This window comes from Hyla sarda, chromosome 9 (genome assembly GCF_029499605.1).
Source record: "Hyla sarda isolate aHylSar1 chromosome 9, aHylSar1.hap1, whole genome shotgun sequence".
Taxonomy (NCBI): Eukaryota; Metazoa; Chordata; class Amphibia; order Anura; family Hylidae; genus Hyla; species Hyla sarda.
This window is the reverse complement of record NC_079197.1, coordinates 159,075,485-159,095,203: the sequence shown is the minus strand read 5'-3', so window position 1 is coordinate 159,095,203 and position 19,719 is coordinate 159,075,485. Positions and strand designations below refer to the sequence as shown.

General features: G+C 43.8%; 1 protein-coding gene across 1 annotated transcript in view; it reads left to right on the top strand.

Moving 5' to 3' along the window:
- Nucleotides 1–12,735, top strand: part of GMFG (glia maturation factor gamma) — a 32,587-nt gene extending 19,852 nt beyond the window's left edge. Inside the window, exons 4-7 of the mRNA XM_056539172.1 lie at nucleotides 390–441; nucleotides 1,578–1,658; nucleotides 10,568–10,641; nucleotides 12,582–12,735. Of these exons, the coding sequence (XP_056395147.1) occupies nucleotides 390–441; nucleotides 1,578–1,658; nucleotides 10,568–10,641; nucleotides 12,582–12,653 (279 nt within the window). The 3' untranslated portion in view covers nucleotides 12,654–12,735. The remainder of the gene's footprint in view (nucleotides 1–389; nucleotides 442–1,577; nucleotides 1,659–10,567; nucleotides 10,642–12,581) is intronic.
- Nucleotides 12,736–19,719: the final 6,984 nt, after the last annotated feature.

Sequence of the window (19,719 nt, the reverse complement as noted above, 5' to 3'; positions counted from 1 at the left end):
CCGGCGGGACCTTGTGACGTCATTGATGTCTTGCTTCATGGTAACAGGCGTGCCTGTGTGCGACACGCACGTATTTTACCAGATGCCCCTGCACTGTTACAGGGCCCTGAGTAACTTATGGGCTGGGGAAAGGGAGGTGTTCTGGGGTCTGCCCCTGGTTGGGCCGCATTGACACTAAACTTTGCTGTCAAGTAGCGGGCCGCAAAATATCGTTCCATGGGCCTCAATTTACCCACGTTAAGCAAGTTTGAGACCCCTGATGTAATGCATTGTTATAGTTATGTTTTGCCTGATCTTACAGAATAAATTCATATCTCCCTATTGGACAACCCTTGTTATCCCTAAAATCTCAGAAAAACCTGTGACCCATTTATATGTTTGTGTTTTAGGACATTTCCCCAGATGATCTACAGAATGAGCTCCCAGAACGTCAGCCTCGATATCCTTACCATTTTAGATCAGTACAAATCCTTTTTGAAAAAAGAGGAACCTGAGGCCTCTCCTGACCTGTCTTTTAGTAAATCCCTGTATTCCCCTTAAAATAACAATGGAACATTGGAACATCTTTTCCTTTCTATCTACCTACAACCTATCTATCCATCCATATTTATCTCTTCTATCTCATATTTTTCTATCCATCTATCCCTCAAGTTGTGGTGAGGGTGTGATGAGGGCAGATGGAATTACCCTAGGGGCAGATGGCATTAATCCCTTGTATTCGTGATGCCAGGACAGGGTTTAACCGCTTCTCCACCCGAAGGAATACCGCTGGATCCTGGGCTAGGCACGGGGACAAATAATTACTCCGATGCCAAGTTACGGAACAACAGCAGCTTTACTGAGTCCGACAGATGTCTATGCAGTTTGGCTAGGCCCATGGGAGGGACCAGTGACTTCTGAGACCACAGGGCTTGCTGGGACTTATAGTGGACTTGGACAATTTGGATGCAGGCCATGCTGACTTGAGACAGAATGACTTGGACTGACTTGACTATGACAGACTATGACTGATTTCACCCCTTCTGTAGCTTACCAGGCTTTGACTTGACCCGTGGGGCAATGGACTTGAGAATCTGTGGCTGCTGGACTGACTTTAGGCCTCCTCTGGACTCCAGACACACCTAGGACTTGACCTTGCTGCACTCAGCTAAGCAGGAACTAAGAGAGTGAGCTAGCTCCACCCAGGGCTTATATGGGGGAGACTAGGAGGGATCTCATAGGTCATCCTTAGGTCACATGGTCACTGATACCTCACTGGGTTACAATCACATGACAACTGGTTAATCACATGACAACTGGACTTAAAGGCAAAACACATTTCAGGTATAATACATTATATAACAGGCATATAAATGAATAGACAATGGAGGGGGGGGGGGGGGGGGGCAGGGGACACTGTATGGAGGCTTCCTGACAGGGCAGAAAGGGTACAACTCCTGTACTGGGCCACCACACATCCATCTCTTCTATGTCATATCTATCTATCTGTTTATCTATTATCTATCTGTCTCTCTGTCTATCTACCTAAACATTACATACAAATAATTATCAGTAAAATCCTTAACATAATCCCAAATTCCTTGTGTATAGTTATAAGTACCAGCACGATGATGGACGTGTCTCTTACCCGCTGTGTATGATATTCTCCAGCCCAGTAGGTGAGTGAACAAACTATAATGTTAATACTATGGATGAAATCCACTGAAATGGACACCTTATTTACTCCTTGCCATTAGGGGTCACCAATTTACCCTTGATGGGTGGGAGGTCACCATCTGGTCTGACCTTTTATAACATGGCCCACAGTGTTTGTTGTCACATGTTTGAACCACTTACCGTATTTTTCGCCCTATTGGATGCACCGGCGTATAAGACGCACCCAATTTATAGGTGAAAAATAAAAAAAAATTAAGATTTTGAACCCAATAGTGGTCTTCAACCTGCGGACCTCCAGATGTTGCAAAACTACAACTCCCAGCATGCCCGGACAGCCGTTGGCTGTCCGGGCATGCTGGGAGTTGTAGTTTTGCAACATCTGGAGGTCCGCAGATTGAAGACCACTGCAGGAGGAGGTAATACTCAGGTGTCCCCGCCGCTCCGGACCCGTCACCGCTGACCTGGATGTCGCTCCATCACTGTCGCCGTGTCCCCGTCGCTCCGGAACGACTCTGCTGCCGGCCGGGTATCCTCGCTCTCCGTCGCCGTCATCACGTCGTTACGCACGCCGACGCACGTACGCGACGACGTGATGACGAGGAAGGAGAGCGCCGGCATACAGGGGATCCCTGAACGGAGAAGACACCGAGGAGGCAGGTAAGGTCCCTCCCGGTGTCCTGTAAGCACTAACCCGGCTATTCAGTCGGCTGTTGGGGACCGCCGCGGTGAAATTGCGGCGGTCCCGAACAGCCCGACTGAACAGCCGGGTTAGTGTCACTTTCCCTTCAGACGCGGCGGTCAGCTTTGATCGCCGCGTCTGAAGGGTTAATACAGGGCATCACCGCGATCGGTGATGTCCTGTATTAGCCGCGGGTCCTGGCCGTTGATGGCCGCAGGGACCGCCGCGATAGGGGTGTATTCGCCGTATAAGACGCACCGACTTTTCCCCCCCAGTTTTGGGGAAGAAAAAGTGCGTCTTATACGCCGAAAAATACGGTATAAAGTTTGCCAGGCTTGTGACTACTAGAAAAAAAACATATCCTGCCCTTGAGAAAACTTTAACAATATTAATAAGCAACTCAACGAGTCTTCTCCTTAGGACCACTATCTGTTAGCCAGAGGACAGAGATATTGCAAGAGAAGCTCTTGCCTTGGAGGACCCAATGTTACTGTGTATTACCTGGTCATCCATACCCACCATGCAATACCACATTATACCTGCAGTGGCCGCCAAAATAATTTTCATTTACAAGAAGCCATACAGTTTTTGTAATTTAAATTTAAATGGACACTGTCAGATACATAAACTTTTGAGATGTTGTAAAGCATAAAAAACCTATAAGTTTTGCAATTGCTTTCATTAGAAAATTTTCAGTATTTCATACTGAAAAAGCCAGTCAAACAACTGCCCCCCCCCCCATGCCTGCTTGGACACATACTAGTCCTGCTGTGTCCATGCATCATCACCTATGTCATGGACACACTTCCTTGATTGACAGCTGTGAGTGCAGGACTCACAGCTGGAGGAAAAATCCTCCCACTGTCAGCTTGTGTCCCGCTACTGTCAGTGAGGACAAGCTGGGAGTTGTAGTTTTGCTAATGCTAGGGGAGATGTGAGCAGACAGCATACTGAGGGAGGGGGTGGAGATCTGCACAGTGAGGCCACACCCCCTCCCTTTGAGAGGAATTCAAACTATTGAGCTAAATTAAAAGTGTAATAAAAAATAAATAAAGGTGCTAGACACATAAAAATTAGATGTACATGGTCAGGATTAGGTACTGAGTGATATATTTAAAAAATAGTTTTTTTGTTGGATCTGACGGGTACGCTTTAAACTTTACTCCCATCATGCCATGCCATATGTACAGAGTTCATATTATTTTCATACCTGGGATGGGCATTGTCCGGTTCTCACTGAGGCCATGGTCACCATAGAAATAACAAAATAAGAGATTCTCCAGCTCTACATAAAATTTATGCAATCTTTAATATTCAATTAACGCGTTTCGGACACTTCTTGCATCCTCATTCATGGCTGTTTAAAGTGATCAATCTGTCCGCATGAACAGTATAATTTATCCCCATAATATTAAGGTGGCCAATACAGGTGACAGCAATTTCGATTCCCTGATAGAGGCCATGAGCCTCTATTGAAAAATATTGCAGTTTGCCATTTTACAGTCTAAAAAACAGACAAAAAACTGTGTGTGACCAAGGCCTAAGCCTTCATCAGCTCCATGAATGAAACAGCAGTGCTCATGCTCAGGTGCAGGGGGCTTGGGACCCCCATTCTTGGGATCGGTGGGGTCCCCAGTGATCTTACTTTATCACCTATCCTGTGACCTGTACCTTTGCGCCTGACTTCCGATAGAAGATGGAGCTGCCGCAGTTCCCATCTATATTCCCCTTCAACTTTTACAACTACAATAGTACAAATAATAACATTTTAATAGCAATCGGGGAAAACTATTTTATTTTACTGCTGAATAACTCTGTGAAACATGCTGCTTCTTAATAAATGATTCTTAAGGATTTATCTTGAGCTAAAATTTCCCATAGTGCTGTACAAATTCATCAATATTACATAAGGGATAATTGTGACGATGATATCAATAGGACACGTTCACAAACAAACAAGAGAGTGTTTTACAGTGTGTTTTTTAGGTAAAAACCTCAAATTTTACTTTAAAGTGTTTAAAGGGGTACTACCCTGGAAAAAAAAAATTCTTTAAATCAATTGGTGCCAGAAAGTTAAACAGATTTGTAAATTACTTCTTTAAAAAAATCTTAATCCTTCCAGTACTTATCAGCTGCTGTATATGCTCCACAGGAAGTTCTTTTATTTTTGAATACCTTTCTGTCTGACCACAGTGCTCTCTGCTGACACCTCTGTCCATTTAAGGAACTGTCCAGAGTAGGAGCAAATCCCCATAGCAAACCTCTCCTGCTCCGGACAGTTCCTGACATGGACAGAGGTGTCAGCAGAGAGCACTGTGGTCAGACAGAAGGGAAATTAAAAAAGAAAAGAACTTTCTGTGGAGCATACAACAGCTGATAAGTACTGAAAGGGTTAAGATTTTTTAATAGAAGTAATTGACAAATCTGTTTAACTTTCTGGCACCAGTTGATTGGTACCCCTTTAACCCATTAAAGCGCAACTGTCATAAAATCTGGGAGCAATAACCTGCACACAGCCTTTGTACTGTGTGCAGGTGGTGGGTATAGCAATGTTTTTACCTAATATTTGCAGGCTTTCATGACCCCCCAAAAATGCTTTTGATCAAAGCCACTGACGATCAGATAGGCATGGCATGAGTTACGCGATGCCCCGCCGCCGCCACGCCCACCCCATGTCAGCGCTGGGACCACTGTGCGATTGACACACAGGTCCCAGCGCATGCGCCCTTCACCTAATCTAACATGAGCGCCGTGCGCATGTGTCATCCAGCTAGCACTGCGCAGGCGCACTGAGGAGAAAGACGGCGGCAGAAGCAAGTGCTCGCTGGGGGAGTGCGCGCTTGCTGGATGACACACAGCGGTGCACGTTAGATTAGCTGAAGGGCGCATGCACTGGGAAAATCACACAGTGGTCCCAGCGCTGACAAACAGGGGGTGGGCGTAGCGGCGGCGGGGCATCGCATACCTCGCGCCACGCCTATCCGACCACCAGTGGCTTTGATCAAAAGCATTTTTTGGGGTCATGAAAACCTGCAAATATTAGGTAAAGACATTGCTATACCCACCACCTGCACACAGTACAAATTTCATGACAGTTGCGCTTTAAGGACCCAGGGCGTACTTGCCCGGCACGCGGTGGGGACCAGACTGGGATGCCTGCTGAAATCATTCAGCAGACACCCTGTGCAAACCCCTGAGACCCCCCCCCCCATGTCGGCAATCGCCACAAATCGTCGATCAATTAAGATTGGCGATTTGCTACGATTCCAGGTCAATCAGGTCCCCGATGGCCCGGTGACCCGGGAAAAAAAGGGTGATAATGCAGTCTGAGATGGCACCTATCACCCTATAGCAGCAGGAGTGAGGTGGCACTGGTGCTACCTCATGATCATCCAGATTCGTTGGCCGGTAACGGACTCCTGCTGTGGGGGTGTCCCTAACGGCACCCGCTCCGTCCCTATTCCGGAGGGCGAGAGAGGGTGTCGGGAGTCCTCACCTGGACCTGGGACCCATGATTCCCGGCATCGGTGCTGGGATTGGAGCCCCAGGAGCTGAGACAGCGGCGGCGGCAGGCAGGTTCCAGCAGAGCCATGCCTCCTGCTGCTGCCTAGCAACAACTCCCAGCATGTACAAATGGGCATGTTGGGAGTTGTAGTTTTGCAACAGCTGAAGGCACACTAGTTGCGAAACACAGAGCTTGTTACCTAACTCAGTGTTTCGCAACCAGTGTGCCTCCAGCTGTTGCAAACTACAATTCCCAGCATGCACTGAAAGACTGTAAATGCCTGGAGTTGTAGTTTTGCAACAGCTGGAGGAATACTGGTTGCGTAGCTCTGAGTTAAGTAACAAACTGTCAGTGTTTTGCATCGAGTGTGCCTCATCCTGTTTCATAACTACAACTCCCAGCATGCACGAACAGCCAAAGGGCATGCTGGGAGTTGTAGTTTGCAACAGCTGGATGTCCCCCCCCCCCCCCATGTGAATGTACAAAGTACATTCACACGAGCGGGGGTTTACATTGAGTTTCTCGCTGCAAATTTGAGATGCAGCAAATTTTCCGCTGCAGCTCAAACTCCCAGCAGGAAATTCGCTGTGAACCCCCGCTCATGTGAATGTACCATAAAAACACTACACTACACCTACACAAAATAAAAAGTAAAACACTACATATACATATACCCCTACACAGTTTCCGCCCCCCACCCCCTTCCAATAAAAATGAAAAAGTCTGGTTCCAAAATGGAGCTTCCAGCTCTTGCAAAACAACAACTCCCAGTATTGCTGAACAGCCATTGACTGTCCAGGCATGCTGGGAGTTTTGCAACAGCTGGAGGCACCCTGTTTGGGAAACACTGCCTAAGGGTAATTTAAGTATCGGAGGCAAGTGTCATTCTTGTATTCGGGTCCTTCCCTATGCAAACCTTAATTTAGGTCTCAAATGCGCATGCCGTTCTCTCACTTCGGAGCCCTGTCATATTTCAAGGCAACAGTTTAGGGCCACATATGGGGTATTTCTGTACTCGGGAGAAATTGCCTAACACATTCTGGTGGACTTTTTCTCCTTTTACCCCTTATGAAAAGGTAAAGTTGGGGTCTACACCAGCATGTCAGTGTAAAAAAATGTAATGCTGGTGTTGCCCCATACTTTTAATTTTTACAAGAGGTAAAAGAAAAAAAAGACCCCCAAAATTTGTAACACAAATACTCCTTATGTGGACGTAAAATGCTCTGCGGGCGCACAACAAGGCTCAGGAGTGAGAGCGCCATGTACATTTGAGGTGATTTGCACAGGGGGTGGCTGATCGTTACAGGGGTTCTGACATAAACGGGAAAAAAAACACCCACATGTGACCCCATTTTGGAAACTACACCCCTCACGGAACGTAGCAAGAGGTAAAGTGAGCCTTAACACCCCACAGATGTTTGAAGAATTTTTCATTAAAGTTGGACGAGAAAATGAAAAATGTTCATTTTTTAATTAAATTGCTGGTGTTATTCCAAATTTTTCATTTTCACAAGGGGTAATAAGAAAAAAAGCCCCCCATAATTTGTAGCCCCATTTCTTCTGAGTATATAAATACCCCATGTGTGGACGTAAAGTGCTCTGCGAGCAAGAGAATGAGCACCATTGGGCTTTTGGAGAGAGAATTTGGCTGGAATTGAAGGCCATGTGCGTTTACAAAGCCCCCATAGTGCCAGAACAGTGGACCCTCCCCCACATGTGACCCCATTTTGGAAACTACACCCCTCACGGAATGTAATAAGGGGTACAGTGAGCATTTACGCCCCACTGGTGTCTGACAGATTTTTTGAACAGTGGTCCATGAAAATGAAAAATGTATTTTTCACTTGCACAGCCCACTGTTCCAAAAGTCTCTAAAACCCCAGTGGGGTGTAAATGTTCACTGCACCACTTACTACATTCCGTGAGGGGTGTAGTTTCCGAAATAGGGTCATGTGTGTGTGTGTGTGGGGAGGGGGGGGGGGGCACTTTTCTGGCACCATGGGGGCCCCTGACTTTTATTCCAAGCAAATTTTCTCTCCAAAAGCCCAATGGCGCTCCTTCTCTTCTGAGCATTCGTAGTGCGCCTGCAGAGCACTTTACATCCACACATGGGGTATTTCCATACTCAGAAGAGATGGGGTTACCAATTTTGGGGGGCATTTTCTCCTACTACCTCTTGTAAAAATGGTACATTTGAGGAGCATTTTAGTGAAAAAAAAATTACATTTACACATCCAACTTTACCGAAAAGTCGCCAAACACCTGTGGGGTGTTAAGGCTCACTGTACCCCTTGTTACATGCCATGAGGGGTGTAGTTTCCAAAATAGTATGCCATGTGGGGTTTTGTTTGCTGTTCTGGCACCATAGGGGCTTCCTAAATATGACATGCCCCCCAAAATCAATTTCAGCAAAATTCACACCCCAAAATACCATTGTCGCTCCTTCGCTTCTGAACCCTCTAATGCACCCACAGAGCACTTGACATACACATATGAGGTATTTTCCTATTCCTGTGAAACACCTAAAGGGTTAACAAACTTTCTGAATGTAATTTTGAATACTTGGAGGGGTGCAGATTTTATAATGGGGTCATTTATGGGGTATTTCTAAGATGAAGGCCCTTCAAATCCACTTCAAAACTGAACTGGTCCCTGAAAAATTCTGATTTTGAAAATTTTGTGAAAAATTGGAAAATTGCTGCTGAACTTTGAAGCCCTCTGATGTCTTCCAAAAGTAAAAACATGTCAACTTTATGATACAAACATAAAGTAGACGTATTGTATATGTGAATCAATATATAAATTTGGGATGTCCATTGCAAAGTTGAAAAAAATGCAAAATTTCTAATTTTTCAGCAAACTTTGGAATTTTTCACCAAGAAATGATGCAAGTATCGACAAAAATTTACCACTAACATGAAGAAGAATATGTCAGGAAAAAATTATCTCGGAATCAGAATGAAAAGTAAAAGCATCCCAGAGTTACAGTGGGGATCAAAAGTTTGGGCACCCCAGGTAAAAATTTGTATTGATGTGCATAAAGAAGCCAAGGAAAGATGGAAAAATCTCCAAAAGGCATCAAATTACAGATTAGACATTCTTATAATATGTCAACAAAAGTTTGATTTTATTTCCATCATTTACACTTTCAAAATAACAGGAAACAAAAAAATGGCGTCTGCAAAAGTTTGGGCACCCTGCAGAATTTATAGCATGCACTGCCCCCTTTGCAAAGCTGAGACCATCCAGTGTCATGGATTGTTCTCAATCATAATCTGGGAAGACCAGGTGATGTCAATCTCAAAGGTTTTAAATGCCCAGACTCATCTGACCTTGCCCCAACAATCAGCACCATGGGTTCTTCTAAGCAGTTGTCTAGAAATCTGAAACTGAAAATAGTTGACGCTCACAAAGCTGGAGAAGGCTATAAGAAGAGAGCAAAATGTTTTCAGATGCCAATATCCTCTGTTCGGAATGTAATTAAGAAATGGCAGTCATCAGCAACAGTGGAAGGTAAAGCAAGATCTGGAAGACCAAGAAAAATATCAGACAGAACAGCTCGCAGGATAGTGAGAAAAATAATTCAAAACCCACGTTTGACTGCACAATCCCTCCAGAAAGATCTGGCAGACACTGAAGTTGTGGTACACTATTCCACTATAAAGAGATATTTGTACAAATATGGTCTTCATGGAAGAGTCATCAGAAGAAAACCTCTTCTACGTCCTCACCACAAAAATCAGGGTTTGAACTTTGCAAATGAACATATAGACAAGCCTGATGCATTTTGGAAACAAGTTCTGTGGACAGATGAGGTTCAAACTGAACTTTTTGGCCGGAATGAGCAAAGGTACGTTTGGAGAAGAAGGGGAACAGAATTTAATGAAAAGAACCTCTGTCCAACTGTTAAGCATGGGGGTGGATCAATCATGCTTTGGGGTTGTATTGCAGCCAGTGGCACAGGGAACATCTCACGAGTAAAAGGAAAAATGGATTCAATAAAATTTCAGCAAATTTGGATGCTAAATTGATGCCATCTGGGAAAAAGCTGAAGTTAAAGAGAGGATGGCTTCTACAAATGGATAATGATCCTAAACACACCTCAAAATCCATGGGGGATTACATCAAGAGGCATAAACTGAAGGTTTAGCCATGGCCTTCCCAATCTCCTGACCTCAACTTAATAGAAAATATATGGATAGACCTTATAAGAGCAGTGCGTGACAGACAGCCCAGAAATCTCAAAGAACTGGAAGACTTTTGTAAGGAAGAATGGGCAAAGATACCTCAAACAAGAATTGAAAGACTCTTGGCTGGCTACAAAAAGCGTTTACAAGCTGTGATACTTGCCAAAGGGGGCAGTACAAGATATTAACTCTGCAGGGGGCCCAAACTTTTGCAGATGCCATTTTTTGTTTTCTGTTATTTTTGTTGACATATTATAAGAATGTGTAATCTGTAATTTAATGCCTTTTGGAGATTTTTCCATCTTTCCTTGGCTTCTTTATGCACATTAATACAAATTTTACCTGGGGTGCCCAAACTTTTGATCCCCACTGTATTAATGCTTATAGTGACAGATTCAGATTTTTTTCACTTTAATGGATGTTCTTGGTAGAAGTATCTGCTCCTGATGTTTTAGAATGTACATGGAGTTTATATTATAATTTGTTACAGGAGAATGTCTAATTTTCCTATTGTTCTCCCTGTGCCTTTGTCACATGCAGGATGTAAGCCGGAGCAGCAAATGATGTACGCTGGAAGTAAGAACAGACTGGTACAGATTGCTGAGCTCACCAAGGTAGGAGGACAGTAGGAATGGGCACATTCTAGATGCAGAGACTGCTGACAAGCATCATGGGAAACAAATACTTATCATCATGTTCATATGGGGGGTGGGGGAGACACGGGGGTACAGAAGAGAACATACAACTCCCTGCACTTGTTACCCAGTTTAGACTTAAATCTAGGTCCCTAGGGCTGAAAGCAACATTGCCAACCTGTAGGTCAACAACGCCAGACTTCTAAGGTTGGCAAAGTGTGGCTAATTCTTATATTAACTGAATCACTTCCTCTCACTCCATGTCTATGAATTACATAGATTTCATAACCAGTCATGATTAAGTCTCCCCATGCTCGAAACCCGTCGGCATCAGCTTTGCTGTATTTCTATATGTACTGTTGCCCTAAATAAAGAAGCCTCTATTTACTTTTACTCTACAAGTAGCAATGTTTCTTGACTTCTTTTGGATCAGTGGGCGGCTGCATTTCTCCTGTGGTGGCGCTACAGGGGAATGGAACCAGTGGAATTTCCTTAGAAATAGCAGCCCATCGCCAGGGGTTTCAGCACCAGGACATTGTGGGCTCAGTCTATTTTCAGGAGATTCTCTAACATGTAGAGATTGTTTTATGGCTTCCAGTGCAGTGGTCTCCAAACTGTTGCAAAACTACAACTTCCAGCATGCCTGGACAGCCAACGGCTATCCGGGCATGCTGGGAGTTGTAGTTTTGTAACAACTGGAGGGCCACAGTTTGGAGACGACTGATTCAATGTCTAGTAAAACTAGTTGACAACCCTTACAGGAGCTGGAATGGAGTTAGAAGGATCCATTGACAATGAGCTGATCATAATGGGTCCCTCTGTTGGGACTCCAAGAGATCAGTGGTGACTGGTGGGGAAAACCCCACAGCACCACCCCATAGATAGATTTCATGAACGGTCATGATTAAGTGTCACCATACCTGAAACCCGTCGGCGTCAGATACACTGTATTTTTTATATCTACTGTTTTATCTACACCATGTACTGCTTCATTTCTCCTGTGGTGGCGCTACAGTGGAATGGAACCAGTGGAATTCCCTCAGAAGTAACAGCTGGGGGTTTCGGAACCAGGATATTGTGGGTTCAGTTTATTTTCAGGAGATTCTCTAATATGAAGAGGTTGCTCAAAGTGGACAACCACTATCATTTTTTTTATGGCTTCCTGTGCAGTGGTCTGCAAACTGTGGCCCTCCAGCTGTTGCAAAATTACAACACTCAGCAATGTCCATTCATATTTATGAGTTGTCTATGTCATGCAGGACAGAACAGGTCCCCCATAGTGAAAAATGCCCTTTATAACTGCTCTTCAGTCATAAAGGGCATAGAGTATATATAAGAGAATAGAGTATATTACCATAGGGTTTTCTAACCCATTCTCTCTTATATTGCACCTTAAAGGGGTACTCCCCTGGAAAACATATTTTTTTTTTAAAATCAACTGGTGCCAGAAAGTTAAACAGATTTGTAAATTACCTCTATTAAAAAAAATCTTAATCCTTCCAGTACTTATCAGCTGCTGTATGCGCCAGAGGAAATTCTTTTCTTTTTGAATTTCCTTTCTCTCTGACCACAGTGCTCTCTGCTGACACCTCTGTCCATGTCAGGAACTGTCCTGAGCAGGAGGAAATCCCCATAGCAAACCTATCCTGCTCCGGACAGTTCCTAAAATGGACAGAGGTGTCAGCAGAGAGCACTGTGGTCAGACTGAAAATAAGTACTGGAAGAATTAAGATTTTTAAGTAGAAGTAATTTACAAATCTGTTTAACTTTCTGGCACATGTTCATTTAAAAAGAAAAGAAAATGTTTTCCAGGGGGAGTACCCCTTTAATAAAAAATGGGGGTAAATACCTTTGAGGTTCATTACACAAATAACCCGACAAGTTTCTTTTTTTTTCTTCTACAATGTGATGTTGCGCAGGTGTTCGAGATCAGGACCACCAGTGACCTGACAGAAGAATGGCTGAAGGAACGTCTGTCTTTCTTCCGCTGAGAGTGACCTGATTTTACATTTATCGAGTCCTTTTTTTTGACTAATAAACACAACCTCTTCTTACATGCCTGTGTATTGACGTGTTCTCTGTTGAAAAGAGGGAAGTAGCTTCCAGCGAGTTCAGGAAACATTCAAGACAAACATGAAAGATCAATCTGGTCTCCTCATAGAGGGAATTATCATTGAGATGATGCTTCAGTGGCACTTGACTCTCCCACATAACTCCATGCTTTCTACTCCAATGGGCGGCACAATGTCAAGTGGCCCTTAGACTGGAGCAACGTTGTTTACTGTTTCCTGCAGATCAATTTGGCCCAATGTCAGTCTATGGACATCCGCATGATCAAATACTGCAGTATATCCCACATACTCGATACTTTTAATTACCACTAAATTAAAAAGTGCTGACTATCTATCTATCTATCTATCTATCTATCTATCTATCTGTCAATCATATCTATCTATCTCATATCTATCTTTCTATTTATCTCATATCTATTTATCTTATATTTATCTCATATCTATCTATCTATCTATCCAAGAAAAAGAATAACAACAGCACACTGCTAGCACAAAGCTATATATGAAATATGACATGTTTAACTTAATACTGCAATACTGCTATGGTGAAAAATAGAGGCTCTTAGCTTACAATTTTTCCACATAGTGTGTACCATCCCACCATGATAATGTGACCTCATTTGGGATGGAACTTACACTATGAATATGCCTCCCCTAGGCTAGCACTAAGCCTGCAATTTCTGGCATGTAAGGTCTGGCACATCCCGCACCTAATGAAATGGGTGGGGTGCACGAACCAACATGGGGGCAGCCACTCCCCCCATATGTGCAGTACAAAAAAGGTAGAAATTGGTCAGCACTTTCACATTGGTCAGCCTCCATGTTTGTTCGTGCACCCCATCCATTTCATTAGGTGCGGGATGTGGCAGACCTTACTTGCCAGATATTGAGGCTCAGTGCTAGCCTATGGGAGGCATATTCATAGTGTAGGGTCCATCTCAAATGAGGTCACCTTACATGGAGGGATGGTACATGCTATTTGGCCAAATGGTAAGCTAAGAACCACTATTTTTCACCATAGCGGTATTGCTAACTTTATCATGTCATAGTTCACATACAGCTTAGTGCTAGCAATGTGCTGCTGTTATTCTTGCTTGTATTTGTAGTTCAGCTGCAACAGCGTGCACCTATATACTTATTTCATACAATGGTTGTGTGTCAGAATGTGATGACCAATTTCTACCTTTTTTTTGTATCTATCTATCTATCTATCTATCTATCTATCTATGTCTCATATCTATCTATCTATCTCTCTATCTCTCTATCTATCTATCTATGTATCTATCTATCTATCATCTATCTATCTATCTATCTATCTATCTATCTATCTATCTCTCATATCTATTTATCTTTCTCATATCTATCTATCTATCTCATATCTATCTATCTATCTATCTCTCATATCTATTTATCTTTCTCATATCTATCTTTCTATCTATCTAGACAAAAGGATAAGTTAGCCAGCACTATTGATTCCAAGCTATTATATGGACCTGGCTTACAGGTGCAGGCTGCTGGGCTGCTGGGACGGTCCAAGCTATTTGGCTGCCAAATTGCAAGCTAAGTACCTCACTATTTCATAACTTCATAATTTTATATTTCCATTTATTACACCATAGCTGTATAGCTTTTCATGTTGTATCTATATACTCATGTTTTATCTATTCTTTGTGCTAGCAGAGTGCTGCTGTATTCTTCTGTTGCTATCTATCTATCTTTCTCATATCTATCTATCTCATATCTATCTATCTATCTCTCTCTCATATCTATCTACCTCATATCTATCTACCTCATATCTATCCAGTGGCTTTGCGACCCGGGGGCGGGGGGTGCGGGCCGCACCGGGTGAAACCAACCAAGACGCTCCGCAGCACCCCCCCCCCCAGCTACACCGACACCCCCCGTCTGTACCCGACCGGCAGCACCCCCCATCCCCCCCCCCCTTCACCTGCGCTGTGCGCCCGTCCGACAGCACCCCCCCCCCCCCCGGCATTCACCTGCGCTGTGCGCCCGTCAGCACCCCCCCGGCCTTCATTGCCGCTGTGCGCCCGTCCGTCAGCACCACCGTATGGGACGTCAGTGACGTCACTCGCAGGGCGCCAGGAGAGAAGGAGCGCTGCGCTGGATGGGTGAGTGTGTGTGTCTGTCTGTCACTATCTCTGTCTGTGTGTGACTCTGTGTGTGTGTGTATGTATGTGACTCTGTGTGTGTGTATGTATGTGACTGTGTGTGACTCTGTGTGTGTGTGTTTATGTGACTCTGTGTGTGTGTGTGTGCGTATGTATGTGACTGTGTGTGACTCTGTGTGTATGTGACTGTGTGTGTGTGTATGTATGTGACTGTGTGTGACTCTGTGTGTGTGTATGTATGTGACTGTGTGTGACTCTGTGTGTATGTGACTGTGTGTGTGTCTGTGTGTGTGTTGCAGGGGGACCCAGGAGCGCTACACCCCTGCCCACAATCATTTCTTGTATTGGAATTATGTAGGAGGCCTTCTGGTGTGCCAAGTATGCCTTATTTTCTGTGTGTGTGTGTGTGTGACTCTGTGTGTGTGACTCTGTGTGTGTGTGTGACTGTGTGACTCTGTGTGTGTGTGACTCTGTGTGTGTGTGACTGTGTGACTCTGTGTGTGTGTGACTGTGTGTGTGACTCTGTGTGTGTGTGTGTGTGACTCTGTGTGTGTGACTGTGTGACTCTGTGTGTGTGTGTGACTCTGTGTGTGACTCTGTGTGTGTGTGTGTGTGTGTGTGTGACTCTGTGTGTGTGTGACTCTGTGTGTGTGACTGTGACTCTGTGTGTGTGTCTGTCTGTGAGTGTGTGTCTCTCTGACTGTGTGTGTGTGTTTGTGTTTTTTTTTTTTGGGGGGGGGGGGGGGGTTAAGAGAGCGATCTAATGTGGGGAGACTTTGACCCATTGTGGGGAACCTGCAAGGGAACCTGCGGCCTAATGTGGGTTAACTACTACCAAATGTGCGGAGTCTATGCTACCTAATGTGGGGATTCTATGCTACCTAATGTGGGGAGTCTATGCTACCTAATGTGGGGAAACTGCTACCTAATGTGGGGAATCTGTGCTACCAAATGTGGGGAGTCTATGCTACCTAATGTGGGGAATCTGTGCTACCGAATGGGGGGAATCTATGCTACCTAATGTGGGGAAACTGCTACCTAATGTGGGGAATCTGTGCTACCTAATGTGGGGAAATTGCTACCTAATGTGAGGGAACACGTACCAAATGTGGGGAATCTATGCTGCCTAATGTGGGGAAAATATGCTACCTAATGTGGGGGAACTGCTGCCTACCTAAAGTGGGGGAACTGCTGCCTACCTAATGCTCCCCCCCTGGCAGTAGCACCCTCATCATCCACCAGCAACACCCCCCCCCCCCCAGCAGTAGCACCTCCATCAGCAGATCCTGATGGTGGATGATGGCGGTGCTCCTGCCAGGAGGAGGATCCTGCGGATGGATGATGGGGGTGATACTGCCAGGGGGAATGGCCAGTTGCACCCTCATCATCCTCCAGCAACACCCCCCCAGTAGTAGCACCCCCATCATCCACTAGCAGCACCACCAATACCCCCCTCCCGTGGTAATAGCATCAGCTAACGGATGTTGAGGGGTGTTACTGCGGTTGTGGTATTATATTCAGAGGGTGCACTGTATGGCAACGTTAAATTCAGAGGGCGCAGTTTGTGGTAGTATTATATTCAGAGGGTACAGTGGGTGGTAGTATTATATTCAGGGGTACAGTATGTGGTAGATTTATATTCAGAGGGTACAGTATGTGGTGGTATTATATTCAGAATGTACAGTGTGTGGTAGTGTTATATTAAGGGGTACAGTGTGTGGCGGTATTATATTCAGGGGTACAGTATGTGGTAGATTTATATTCAGAGGGTACAGTATGTGATGGTATTATATTCATAATGTACAGTGTGGTAGTATTATATTCAGAGGGTACAGTGTGTGGCGGTATTATATTCAGGGGTACAGTACGTGGCAGATTTATATTCAGAGTGTACAGTATGTGTTGGTATTATATTCAGAATGTACAGTGTGTGGTAGTATTATATTCAGGGTACGGTGTATGGAAGGTTTATAATCCAAGAGTATAGTGTATAGTAGTATTATATTTAGAGGATACAGTGTCTGGCAGGTTTATAATAATAATTGTTTTCATATAGAGGATGAGAATGCGCTGACATAGTGAGGAGATGTCTGGGCGTCACATTCTGCAGAGAGAAGTTTTAGCTGGACCAGGCGGTATGTACTATCTGAATTAGATAAGTGAAGACTATAGAGAAGACGTCACCTGTAGTCACTGATATCATTGTACATTCTCCTCACTATAGAGAAGACGTCACCTGTAATCACTGATATCATTGTGTATTCTCCTCACTATAGAGATGTCACCTGTAGTCACTGATATCATTGTGTATTGTCCTCACTATAGAGAAGACGTCACCTGTAGTCACTGATATCATTGCACATTCTCCTCTCTATAGAGAAGACGTCACCTGTAGTTACTGATATCATTGTGTATTCTCCTCACTATAGAGAAGACGTCACCTGTAGTCACTGATATCATTGTGTATTCTCCTCACTATAGAGAAGAGGTCACCTGTAATCACTGATATCATTCTGTATTCTCCTCTCTATGTCCTATCAGAGCTGTAGTCACTTGTAAGTTCTACAGTTATGGTGAGTGAAACTACAACTCCCAGCATAACCTCACCACTGCTCAAAGGGGTACTCTACTGGAAAACATTTTTTTTATCAATTGGTGCTACAAAGTTAAACAGATTTGTAAATTACTTCTATTTAAAAATCTTAATCCTTCCAGTACTTATTAGCTGCTGTATAAGCGATTCACTGGAAGTTCTTTTCTTTTTTTAATTTATTTTCTGTCTGACCACAGTGCTCTGTGCTGACACCTCTGTCCATGTCAAGAACTGTCCATAGTAGGAGCAAATCCCCATAGCAAACCTATCGTGCTCTGGACAGTTCCTGACATGGACAGAGGTGTCAGCAAATAGCACTGTGGTCAGACTGGAAAGAACTACACAACTTCCTGTGGAGCATACAGCAGCTGATAAGTACTGTAAGGATTAAGATTTTAAATAGAAGTAATTTAAAAATCTGTTTAACTTTCTGGCACCAGTTGATATAAAAGTAAATGTTTTCCAGTGGAGTACCCCTTTAAGTAATTCTGGGAGCTGTATATTTAAATGGTGAAAACTTCCTTAACACTTTCCCATTCTGTGGCAACTGGTATATCTGATTATTATACTGGAATTTCTCACAATGCGCTACAACAGTGGTGTCTGTCACAACAGGCTAAAAACTTACTGGGGGGAGGGGGAGGTATGGGGTGACACCATTTTCTACCGCACCGGGTGACACCAACCCTAGCAACGCCACTGTATCTATCTATCTATCTATCTACCTCATATCTATCTATTGATCTATCTCATATCTATCTATCTAAAAAATATGTTGGCCAGCACTATTAATTCCAAACTATTGTAAAAACCTGGCCCGCAGGTGCAGGCTGCTGGGCTAAATATACAGCAACAGGAGAATACAGCAGCACACTGCTAGCACAAAGATACAGATGAAACATGAGTATATAGATAAAACATGAGTATATAGATAGAACATGAAAAGTTATACAGCTGTAATGCAATAAATGAAGATATGAAACTATGAAATTATGAGCTACTTAGCTTACAAATTTGGCGCCAAATAGCGTGGACCGTCCCACCACGGTAAGGTGACCTCATTCTGCGATGGATCCTACACTATGAATATGCCTCTGTGTGAACAGAACAGCAGGCATTGCAAGGTCTGAAACATCCAAGACACCTTATATACACCTAATAGAGGTGGGTGGGGTGCAGAGCCAACATGGAGGTAGCCACTGCCCCGTATGTGTAATACAACCAAAGAATAAGTTGGCCAGCACTATTAATTCCAAACTATTGTAAAAACCTGGCTTACAGGTGCAGGCTGCTGGGCTAAATATACAGCTACAGGAGAATACAGCAGCACACTGCTAGCACAAAGATACAGATGAAATATGAGTATATAGATAAAACATGAGTATATAGATAGAACGTGAAAAGCTATACATACAGCTGTAATGCAATAAATTTCATCGTTTCATATCTTCATTTATTGCATTACAGCTGTATAGCTTTTCATGTTCTATCTATATACTCATGTTTTATCTATATCTTTGTGCTAGCAGTGTGCTGCTGTATTCTCCTGTTGCTGTATATTTAGCCCAGCAGCCTGTACCTGCAGGCCAGGTTTTTACAATAGTTTGGAATTAATAGTGCTGGCCAACTTATTCTTTGGTTGTATTATACATACGGGGGAGTGGCTACCTCCATGTTGGCTCCTGCACCCCACCCACCTCTATTAGGTGTATATAAGGTGTCTTGGATGTTTCAGACCTTGCAATGCCTGTTGTACTGTTCACACAGAGGCATATTCACAGTGTAGGGTCCGTCCCAGAATGAGGTCACCTTACCGTGGTGGGAAGTTCCACGCTATTTGGCGCCAAATTTTCAAGCTATGTACCTCATAATTTCATAGTTTCATATCTTCATTTATTGCATTACAGCTGTATAGCTTTTCATGTTCTATCTATATACTCATGTTTCATCTATATCTTTGTGCTAGCAGTGTGCTGCTGTATTCTCCTGTTGCTGTATATTTAGCCCAGCAGCCTGCACCTGCAAGCCAGGTTTTTACAATAGTTTGGAATTAATAGTGCTGGCCAACTTATTCTTTGGTTGTATCTATCTATCTATCTCATATCTATCTATCTATTTATCTCATATTTATCTATCTATCTATCTCATATCTATCTATCTATTTATCTTATATATTCTCTTATAAGTGTCCCCAGTATTGTAGCTTAGTCCCCGGGGTCCCATAGTTCAGGTCAGCAGTCTATGTAATCCTATGGTTTGTTAC